Here is an 11,769-nt window from a genome sequence, read left to right as displayed (position 1 = left end):
AACAAATAACTAATACGCCAGAAATCAAATTAACAGGGTGAGTTTTGCAAAAAACAAGTACAAGGAAATTTTGAGGATCTGTACCCAGCTGTCAGCGAGTTAAAGACGCTTGTTCTCTCCAGAAGTACCATCTTCCCAAAGGTTTTCTTACATTTTCAAATTCTATGTTTGGCATCTCCTGCGGCTAATCCAAAGTCGCAGACAAATAAAAACAAAAAAATAAATAAATAAATAAATAAAAAAGAAAAGAAAAGAAAATATTGATTTGCATTACAACAAACAAACAAACAAACAAGCAAATAAAAACTAAAAACGCCAGCGGAATCGCTCATTAGGCATAAAGGCACTTCCTTTTTCTCTTTTTTCAACTGTGAGAAACAGGGGAGAAAGTGCGAAAGCTGTAACCTTTCTCCTCTCTGTGGATCCCCCCTGCTAAATCTCTTTTGGGGAGAGAGAGAATCATGTTCAAATTGCACAGGCACAGGTCTGAGAGATTGGGGGAGAGGGTTGAGTTCAGATTCTCCAGCTTACAGGCGTTTCAGGTGATTCGTTTATTCATTTTTAGAGATCTTTTTTGGTGTTTTATGTGGATTTTAGGGATGCCTATTTGGATTTAGTTGAGATTTTTGATTGCCCATTTTGGCTTTATGTCAAAATTGTGCCTTGAATTGGATTAATTGGATTGGCTGTAGTTCCCTATTGTGGGAATTTAGTTTGATTGTTCCTTTTGTACTATGAGCAATTTGTATATTGAGTTGAAGGAAATTAATGAGCTTTTGTTTGCATTTCCATGAATTATAAGCTCTGGGTATTACTCACTTGAGCTGTAGTGGATTTTAAAGTGAGTGAAGCTAATTCTCATCTTTGCTCTCTAGATTTACTTTTAGAGTGCGTGAGCTCTCTCTGTCATTTTTTACTTGATGATGATCTTATTCTCCCTAAATGGGACTGGTATAGATGAGGAACGCTCAGTTGCTTAATATTAAAGAATCTTATTTCTCATGACCCGCATCTAAATTAAGCCCAGCAATCATGATAGCTTCAAGTCTATTAGTTATTGGCCGTTGATAGCTCATGGCCGTTTTGAGTCCATGATATTGTCGTTCATGTCCAGTTCATTCTTTGTAGTAAATTGAGAGTATATGTGCAAGAGGGAGAAAGGGGGAAAACATAGTACTAACTCTAGTAGTTATAACTCTAGTAGTTATAAATTACATATCTGAAAATTGCAGAAATTATCACGCGGTCTGGTCCACTGATAAAATGTTTGGGTAATAAGAGGTCTTTGGTTGAAGACCGGGATGCAAACTTTGTTCAAAAGAAAGGAATAAAGTCATCATCATTAGAATTTTGAGCCATCTGATTTCCAGGGCAATCTAATAAAGCATAAAAGGAGAAAAGATGGTTTCTGAAAATTAATCAAGTTTTATGGTATAAAGGTGTATGATAGAAGGTATTTATGTGCTAGGAAAATTGAGAGCAAGTTTCTGAGAGGGGGTAAAAATTCTGCGAGCTATTTCTGCTGATTTCGAAAGCTTATAATGAGGTCCTTAGGGAGATTACATAGCAAGTTTTAGAAAAGAACTCGACAGCTGGGGCTGGTAGTTATGTTGGTAGAATCAATGACATATCTGATGCCGTAGTTTGTGGACTGAGCATAAGTGGAGGAGGACGGATCTGTATTCCTTCATTATTATCGTCATCTTACATGAAGCATCAGCGAAACTTCTTCTTGGCAATAGTTATCATGAGCTTTAAGGAGAGATCCTATTGTGCATTATGTTGTATTCATGGATTGTGATAGGAATGGGAGAACGGGCGAGTCTAAACTCTAAAGTAGAATGTGGGAGAATCTGTTCACAAACATGGGTTTAAACGGTCATCATGATGGAATGTCAAGAAGGATGTTATTCATGTGATCGCTAAAGAATGTTTAGAGCACGTTCTATTGAAGCACATGACTGTAGAATATACATGAAGTTGAAGGAAAGTGTAAGATGTAGCCTAAATGGCGCATTGAGATGGATGAGTGAAAATATGGTAAAAGATAGAATAGGGAACAAGTATATAATGAGAGTTAGGAGTAGCATGAAATGAGCTTAAAGAAGGCCACCTTGTTTCATTTATTGAAATTTGATTCCTTGGGTTTTCAGGTCATGGGGGACATGATTAATGTCATGAATTTAAAATTTGCATGTGTTATCAAATGAGTTTCATTATATTATTATAATAATGCAACGAGAAGCATTTTGTATAAAATGCATACAATATTCAATATTGTACATCGGTTGTACACTCAAGTGGGGAAGTATGGATACACGATGTAGTGACATGATCAAGGTATTACATTTCGCACTAGAAATTCTATTCTTCAGTCATGATTACTAACTTCTGGACAGGACAGACACTGTGGTAATGATGAATCTATTTCTAGTTGTCCTTGCTCGATGCAAGATTCAAACAGAAACAATGGAGAAATGAATCAACTCCTGTATCAATCTCTTAAAAATAATTCAACTCCTTTGTGAAGCGTCTTTCTGGTCTTACCCCTTTCCAATACCTGAAGCCAGTAAAATCAATGAGAAATGGAGATAACTGAAGAATTGGGAGGAAAATATTTACAAAAAGCACAACGAACTTAAGATTGAGGACCTGGACCCCTATTTATAGGGTGAGGAATACCTGTGAATTAGTTAAAGTCAAAATGGCATGTTAACAAATGTCTCGAAGAGAAGAAATTCGTTATGTCTCCCACAGTATTATCTCACCACCATAAATTCAGATGTGTGTTCAATCACAGATATTTATGTCATTAGTTAAGCTTCATTATTGTCAATTTCATGATACTATTAACTTCGAGACATCAGTTTTGAATGGTACACATAGTCTATAACCATGGAAAATTTTCACAAGTCTAGACTACTGGTACACACCGGTTAATCTCCTAACAAGGCTATAGCTCCATATGATAAAAGAAAAGAACAAGACCGAGCGCTTTAAGCTCTTAATAATTACTTGATAATTTTTCTTCCTCAGTCTTGTTTTTAACAGTCTCAAGCTTATATGTAGATATTAGAGTTGCACTCATCATGTAGAGATTTATAGGCTCATGTTAGTTTCAGTTTATGCTTATAAGCACAACAACTTCCTTCATGAGATACTTAAAAGTCAACAAATAGAATTCTATCTTTAAGATTTCTCATGCCATGTAGCGTAATAAACTTCTATTTCATTGGCACTCAATGTTGTTTATATCTCCTTTTCATTTGTTCGCTCCATTTCTTGGCTAGTGTTTATAGCGTATACATGTGTCGTAGCTGCTAAAACTTTTGTTGATGGTTATATAGATTCCTAAAGGATGGGACAGGCTTGTTTTGTCTATTATCTCTGCGGAGACTGGAAAAACAACTGCGAAGTCCAGCAAAGCAACGGTTCGCAGTGGAACTTGTCAATGGACAGAGATCTTCTCAGAATCCATTTGCATTCCGCAAAATGGTGGATCAAAGGATATTGAAGATTGTGTGTTTAAAGTAGTAGTTTCCATGGTATAACACCTTTTTGTAATTGTTTGAACCAAGTTCCTCTGCCTCTTAACATTCTTTCATTTTCAGTTGATCCTTGTTGGTTTGGTTATGAACTTTCTGATAGATAAAATGCTGCAGGGATCACATCGATCAGGTATCTTGGGAGAGCTTACTATAAACTTAACAGATTATATGAGTTCACGTGACTCTGGTTCACTTTCTTTGCCATTAAAAAAGTGCAACTATGGGACAATTCTGCAGGTGAATATTTGTGCCTCTATGAATTTAATTCTTCGCTACATAGTATGTACTAGACACTACATGCTTATCCTGATTTAACTGGTTTATACCTTGTTCTTGTTGTTGTTTATGCTGAACCCGTAAGTTTTCAATAGGCGTCTTTGTTGTTGTTGCTGTTGTTTATGCTTCTACTGGTTCTATGTGCAACATATCTCTTGTTTTAAAATGCTTCACTTGTCCGGGGTATATGTATTAAATCCTTCCATGTGTACTTTTACAAAAATGGCCCGTTCTTGTAAGAGATGTTTTTACTTGAGCATCAAATTATATTTTAATTTTATGATTTAAAAGCAACTATTTTAGTTTTCCTGTACATTTCTTTTTTACATTTTGGGTTCACGACATCACTAATTTCCTTCTAATGTAAACTCTAGACCACTAAGAAAATGCAGCTATACATTCACATCCATTCAAGGGATTGTCTGAAATTATTCTAATGGAAAATGCCCTTTTTCTCTGAGCAGATCAGGATTCAGTGCCTCAACCCAAAAAGAGGATTCAGGTAACTTCTATTACTCTGGTAAGTCAGGATCGTAATACTCTTCTCTCATTTTTTTCATCATTATTCATTTTATGTGCAGAGATGTAAGCCGTGTTAAAGAAACAACTTACCATCTTCAAGGTCTTCATACTGATAATGATGCGGTGCAAAGCAAATCAGATGGATCTGATATGCTTAACAAGAGTTTGGGATCTTTGGCTCCAGAAGAACCTATACAGCAGGTTTGTTTTCTTGCACCATACTAACATCTGCAATAAAATTACGGATTACTACCTCATCCATATAATGATCCTTATTTTACTAAAAATTACTTAATTTCTCATGCTACTTCTACACGCTATCATTTATACAAATTCTATAATGTTATATATGCTTGTCAACCAACATTATTTCCGTTCTTATATGCTCTTCCTTAGACTAATTATTACTGTTTGAAATCAATGTGGATAAAAAACTCAATAGCCCTGATGAATATTTGGCTTTAAATGGCTCCAAATTTGTGGGTGTCTTTTACTGACTATTTCATTTCCTTTTCACTTAATTATATGTTAAAAAAGTCGCTCCATTTTGTCCTGCTTATTTAAAAGTGGATTTTTAATTTCTGCAGGACACAAGTTTCTCAGCTTCAGGGTCACATCGTAGTTCCGACTCTGGAGACAGTTCTATTGGCAGACTGAATTTTTCTCCCAGAAACAATGTAAATGGTGGATCATATATGGGACGGCAAGATTCAGCTGATTCTCATATTAGCGCAGCATCGAGTGTTGGTCCCGCCGATGAATTTTCTCGATCAAACCCATCGTCGTTCAATTCTAGGGCCTCAGGCTCATCAACTCCAAATCGGTGGCAAAGTGATCTTGCCCCGATTTCTCTAAACCCATCTGGTTCATCTAAAGAGCTTCTTGAAGCCGCTGAAGAAACAATCGAAGAGCTTCAGGATGAGGCGAAAATGTGGGAGAGACATGCTCAGAAATTGAAACTAGATATTGAGAAACTAAAGAAGGAATGTTCAGAAAAATCTAAACGGCAGGCTGAGCTTGATATCGAGCTTTCTGCTGCTTACTCTGAACGCGATTCTCTGAAGCATGAGGTTAAACAACTTAAATCATCTTTAGACGATGTGACGACAAAACAAAGTTCTGCTATATTATCTAAAAATGAAGTTACTTTACGGGTTCAGAAGGAATTAGAGGACGAGGTGAAGTTTCTGAAAGAATCCAATGCTAGTCTAAGTATTCAACTGAAGAAAAGTCAAGAAGCAAACCTTGAGCTTGTTGCTATTCTCGAGGAACTAGAAGAGACTGTAGAGAAGCAGAGACTGGAGATGGCCAATCTTCCACAACAAAGTTTGGGTAGTGGACATGATGGTGAAAATTGGAGTAAAAAACTGATGGATGTTGAAGCAGAGTGGGCAGCTAAGTTATCTTCAAAAGAGGAAGAAATCAGAGTTTTAGAGGAGAAGCTTTCTGGTTTGCTTAATGCTGAATCCAATGTTAGTCTAAGTATTCAACTGAAGAAAAGTCAAGAAGCAAACCTTGAGCTTGTTGCTATTCTCGAGGAACTAGAAGAGACTGTAGAGAAGCAGAGACTGGAGATGGCCAATCTTCCACAACAAAGTTTGGGTAGTGGACATGATGGTGAAAATTGGAGTAAAAAACTGATGGATGTTGAAGCAGAGTGGGCAGCTAAGTTATCTTCAAAAGAGGAAGAAATCAGAGTTTTAGAGGAGAAGCTTTCTGGTTTGCTTATTGCTGAATGTCCTAATGAAATGGAATGGAGTCGTGGTGATCCTGATTTGATAAAAGAAATTGATGATTTGAGGGGTAAATTGCAGGAGCTGGAAAGAGATTGTGCTGAACTTACCGAAGAGAACCTAGAACTCATATTTAAGCTGAAGGAATTTGGTAAAGGCATCAAAGGAGAAAACTATCCTAATAATTCTGACTCTGAAATTGATTCTCTTAAATCACAAGTTCATATGCTAGAAGAGGAACTTAGAACAAAGGAAATGCTTAATGGAGGTCTGACAGAATCAACAAAAATCCAGATGAGAAGCCTTGAAAAGAAATGTGCCGATCTTGAAGTTGAACTGCAAAACTTTAAAGATCAAGCTTGTCATCTTGATATCAAACTTCGTGAAAGCCAGTGGGAAGTAAAAGGAAAAATATCAGAGCTATCTGAGATGCAACAAAAATTTGAAAGTTTCCAACATAAAGATAATAATACAGGAAATGAATCAAACTTGGAGGATCTCATTTCACTGAAAGAAAAGGAGATTGATGAGCTTAGACATGATAAAGAGGAATTAGAAGTTCTGATTACTAATATACAACAAGACAGAAGTCAGCTGGAGGAAAATCTGGCTAGTGCACTGAGAGAAAGCAGTATAACCTCTCAATGCTTTGAAGATGTGCAACATGAGATGAAACTTCTTGCTAGCAGTGTGGATTCTCATAATTCAACTAATAAGATGCTTGAAAGGAAAGCAATGGAATTGGAAAGCAGCAAAAATGAACTTGAGAAACAAGTATCTGAGTTAGAGGAAGAAAATGTACAGTTATCTGAGCGCATATCAGGATTAGAACCCCAGTTGAAGTACCTGACAGATGAATTAGAAGATTCTAGATGTATTGTAGAAGATCTTAAGGCTGAAGTTGCAAAACTGCAAGGTGAAATCGGAACACGAGAAGGGGAACTAAACCAAAAGCTGCAAGACGTACAGAAAGGGTTGTCAGAAAAAGAAGAGGAGACTGAGCATCTAAAGAGATTGCATTTGAAGTTACAGTCAACACTAGACAGTCTTACTGAAGAAAACACTTCACTTCAGAAATCAAATGGAGATTTACAGAAACAGAAATTGGATTTGCATGAACGAGGTGCACGTCTAGAAGTTGAATTGAACAAATCACAGGAGAAGACTTCTGAGTTTTTGGAGACGGTTGAACATTTAGAGTTAAAACTATCTTTGATGCAAAATGACGTTGTTTCTAAGGAAAAAACACTAACTTCACAGTTAGAGAGCATCTTCGAAGATCGCGAGAATCAAGAAGAGAAAATTAGCCAGGCAAAAATCATGCTAAATCAGATAGATTCACAAAAAACAGTTGAACTTGAGACTCTTAAGGGGGAGATCTCACACCTCTCTTCACAATTATGTGCTACTCAAGATGAACGACAGATGATGGCATCGGATGCTGTATTAGAGGTTTCTGGTCTGCGCTCAGATAAAATTAAACTTGAGAGCAGTCTACAAGAAGCCTTAGCTAAGATTAAACAATATGAAACTGAGCTTCAATCTCTCAAACAGGAGTCTGGAAAGAAGCTTCAAGGGTTAGTCGACCTGCTAAATGCTTCTAAACAGAGCGAGGAAACTTTGATGTCTGACATTGAGCACATTCAGAGACAAGCTGAGGCTGCAAAATCTGGCGAAGAAAAGTTTAAAAAAGTGGCAATTGAACTAGAGTTGAAGTTAAAAGCTTCTGATTATGAAAAACAGCAAATCATGGAAGAAATTTCTAGCTTAAAGGTACAAGTACAAAAGGTCAGTCATCTTCAAGATGAAATTTTGGTTCTCAAGAGCTTCCTTGAAGAGTCAAAGTCTGAGAAAGGAAAATTGGAAGGATTGTTACGGTCAGTATCTGAGGAATGTGAAGGACTGAAAATGGAGAAAATATCTTTCATGGAGAAAATTTCAAATATGCAGAAGGCTTTAATTGCTTTGGAAGAAAAACTACTCAGGCTGGAGGGTAAGTTGAGTGCAAAAGAGGCAACTGAGGTTCATGTTGAAGAGTTGAAACATGAAATTAACTATATGAAGGAAGAAAATAGCGAATATCAGAGGAAGATACAATGTCTGGAGGAGGAAAAATCTGAACTAGTGATAAAAGTTAAGGTTATGGAGGATGAATTATACCAGGATAAGATGGCTCTTGACAAGGTGAGCATAACGCATTCTGAATCAACGCATATCCTGTTCACTGTCATTATTTCCAAAAAAGATATTCAAAATTTCACAATTATATTGAAAATTCAAAGTTCAATAAAGATTTCGTTTTAATCTTGTTTTGGATTTGATTTTTCTGATTTGATGTTGTTTTCTCATCCCAGGGTGAAGAAAAGCTGCATGATCTTGAAGCTACAATTCGAGACCTGGAGGCTAAAGTTAAGTCACTTGAAAATGAACTGACTGAATCGATGGAAACAAATAACATGTACAAGATTCAACTTCAAGGGTACGCCACTTCCCAAAATAATGATGCAGATAAACATGTTTATATTTCATGTTATGCTTATTTTTTGGATGTATACCATTTATGTGCATGCCCTCAAATCTTTTTTTTATAGATTCTATTTAGGTCAGTTAATATATTAATCTATCTAGAGTTTAGCTTCTATTCTACGCAAATTAAGGGTAACATAAGGAGCATTTTCTTAATGTCTTGTTTCTAAGGGTTTTTTGCTGTATAGCCAATTATATATCGCCATAACTATTTTATTGAAACATGTATTCCTTGAACATTAAACGACATTATTTCCCCAATTAGGCTGAGACATCACTTGCTAAGCACATGATAATATAAATTACCTTTTGTCTTCAGGTTAATTGGAAAAACAAAAAGACTAAATTTCCTTCTAAATTCAAGGTAAAAAATAACACCGTCTAAATTGGCTACACCCCTATAGTACAAGGGGGTGTATATGCAATTAACCCTACTTATTCCTTTCATGGCATATGCTTATATGATTCCTGAAATATATGTATATAAGATTACTAAACTCATAGAAGGTACGTAACTGTCCCATTCCAAATTATTCTTTAGATTAATGTCGGAAAAGCAAAGCAACAACAGTAAAGCTCCAAAGATTGTTTCGATGGAAGCAGAGTTGAAAGAAATGAAAGAACGTTTCTTGCATATGAGCCTTCAGTACGCCGAAGTAGAAGCTCAGAGGCAAGAGCTGGTACTAAAGCTCAAAACTACCACAGCAAAAGGAAAGACTTGGTTCTCTTGATGAGCATTAGAAGGCATTTAAGTACTGGTCATGACTCTCACTGGCCTGCAAGTCATTCTTCACATTCTTTCATTTTGATATTTATCGGTATGTACATGTTATTTTTCCATTATTTATGCCAAGGGATGGTATTTCTATCCTTCAGCGATCTTGTAATGAACTGTTGAGATGGACGCAGTTTTCTTTCTGCCCATTGAGAAAGTACAATAAGCAACTTGTATCTAGTTACTTAATAATTCATCCTGTTGTTGATCGAGAAGGCTGCTATAAAAATAAGCATTCCTTAAATTTTTTTCAATTGATGGGTTCTAACAGATGAATGTATTTCAACTGGTTATTTGGTAGGTGATCTTATATAAGTTATTATTTGGTTGATGATAGCCTATGTAAATTGTAAACTGTAAATACACTGCCAGTTCAATGGGATTTTGGATCAAAACTTTTAATGGCTTTCCTTGCTTTCAGACTACTTGTATCCGTATCATGCCGAACTGTTAGATTTGTTCACAATGCAGTCTATTTGGTTGCTAATAGATTTGTGAAAATTTTGAATTGGGTTCTCACAACAAAGTTCAGTTTAGACCTCAACCCGCCTGTGAAAGCTCCAACGCTTTGGGTTTTATTGAGGACCATAGCTTTGGGACTTTTACCATGTGCTTGTAAATTATAGCTGCTATGAGAAAATCTTAAGATTCTTTATAGATTCCTCTATATTTGGAGGAAAGGGACACATTTGTCATTTCTATTCAGAAGTAAAGAATATTCTATTTTGTTTCTTGAGCAGTGTAATTGAGAGATTAAAACTGATTGAGTCTTTAGTTTAGTTTTGGAGTAAATTGACAAATAGGACTGTTTGAAGTGTAATTTTTGAAGTACGGAAAGTTTAGAAGTAAATATGTAGAAAGCACCTTTTTTCTCTTTTGAGAAAAAAGAGAAAAAGAAAACGAAAAGATTTTGGATCTTCTCCTTTTCGTTGTTTGATTGATGATATGGTTGCTAAACTACGAGCTTCACTTATTCTAACTTTTCATTTTAAGATCAGAATCCACGGTACTTGTGATAACATTTTTGAATTTAGACGCTACTCCATGTGAAGCATCTATTCTATATTCTTATGAGAAGTCAATTGCTGAATAGGATTGGATCCGAGACAAATTAAGAATATGTAATACATTAATCTTATATCTTAATAAAAATGAGAGAGAAATCACAGCTGTTACTAATAAACATGTAGAGATAAGTCATCCTCTGATCTCTACACAAAGCTCAAATCTCTTCTCATAGTCTCCAGTTGCCACCAATCAAAACCAATCCATCACCTGACAATCACCACCTCTCGTTCCGCATCCTCAGATTCCAGATCTGATACCAATTGTTAGACCCTAGAGGGGGGGTGATTAGGGTCTTATGCTAATCTAATCCGATTTTATGCCAATTAAAATAATTAATAAGTTATCCTAGCAAGTATGAAATATAACAACTATATATAAGCTAGGATAAGCAATATAAACAACAAAGAGATATATCCTATATGATAGAAATATATGCAAGGATATATAAACAATAAGATATATCCTAACAAAGAGATATAGATAATGTATGAGCAAGGATATAAGACTAACACAAGGGGTAGACAATTTAACTACAAATGTGATAGGGCAAAATGATCAACAAGCAATACACAATGGCGATGTAAGATATGAACATGAAAACAAGTGCGCCAAAGCAATCACAAACAAAGGATATGTTTACGAGGTTCGGTCCCCACGACCTACGTCCCCGCTCCTCACCTCGAGGAGATACTCCACTATCACAACCGGGTTTTCTACGTTCATCCGAATAACGTTTACACCTCACAATACAATCACTATACAATCATACCTCACACACTAAGTGTTGGTCCTAGCCCGTGTCCTCCTCCTAAAGTGCTCGGTTACAACCTCTCCCTACATCTTTCTTCTGTTACCGTCTTCGGTTAAAATTTCGACGTTGGCCTTGCGTCGAATGCCTTGGCTAGGTACGTCGGTGATGGAGTTTGCATGTTTCATTATCTTCTGGTTAGCGCAATTGGCGATAATTCTACGAGGGATGGACGGAGTAAGAGAGCTCGAGAAGTACTCGGCGCCGATACTCATCGTCCTCACCTCCTGCCTCGCCTCCTGGGCTTATGTCAAAGCCGGAGGATTCGGACGAATGCTGTCGTTGACTTCCAAGCTCTCATCGCCATCGCAGTTCTTTACAGTATTCTTCCCTTCGCTCACGGCGAACATAAGCTTTTGGGCTACTGTGGCTCTCAACATACCGGATTTCACCCGATACGCACGGAGCCAGAAGGACCAAATCCTCGGCCAAATTGGCCTCCCCATCTTCATGGGCTTGTTCACCTTCGTCGGACTCGCCGTAACTTCCTCCACCGAAACCATCTTTGGTCGA

The 11,769-nt window shown here is 36.7% G+C and overlaps 1 protein-coding gene across 3 annotated transcripts; it reads left to right on the top strand.

The window, feature by feature from the left end:
* On the top strand, nucleotides 320-9,636 carry LOC109837172 (interaptin-like). Of its 3 annotated transcripts, none has more exons than XM_020405301.1 (9): nucleotides 320-542; nucleotides 3,348-3,545; nucleotides 3,663-3,785; nucleotides 4,289-4,326; nucleotides 4,406-4,547; nucleotides 4,934-5,558; nucleotides 5,829-8,263; nucleotides 8,434-8,558; nucleotides 9,147-9,636. In XM_020405301.1, exons 1-9 carry the CDS (start codon nucleotides 462-464, stop codon nucleotides 9,334-9,336), a joined length of 3,957 nt encoding a protein of 1,318 aa, XP_020260890.1. In that variant the 5' UTR covers nucleotides 320-461; the 3' UTR covers nucleotides 9,337-9,636. The 3 variants fall into 3 exon arrangements, with proteins under 3 accessions (XP_020260890.1, XP_020260889.1, XP_020260888.1); XM_020405300.1 differs by having other exon boundaries at nucleotides 4,934-5,795; nucleotides 6,066-8,263; XM_020405299.1 differs by having other exon boundaries at nucleotides 321-542; nucleotides 4,934-8,263.

Source organism: Asparagus officinalis, chromosome 4 (assembly GCF_001876935.1).
Source record: "Asparagus officinalis chromosome 4, Aspof.V1, whole genome shotgun sequence".
Classification (NCBI taxonomy): domain Eukaryota; kingdom Viridiplantae; phylum Streptophyta; class Magnoliopsida; order Asparagales; family Asparagaceae; genus Asparagus; species Asparagus officinalis.
This window is presented reverse-complemented; position numbering and strand designations above follow the sequence as displayed.

Coding starts and splice junctions, on each gene's coding strand:
- LOC109837172 (XM_020405299.1), top strand. CDS start 462: ATGTTCAAATTGCACAGGCACAGGTCTGAGAGATTGGGGGAGAGGGTT. Junction 3,786..4,288: donor ACTATGGGACAATTCTGCAG/GTGAATATTTGT, acceptor TTCTCTGAGCAG/ATCAGGATTCAGTGCCTCAA. Junction 4,548..4,933: donor CAGAAGAACCTATACAGCAG/GTTTGTTTTCTT, acceptor TAATTTCTGCAG/GACACAAGTTTCTCAGCTTC.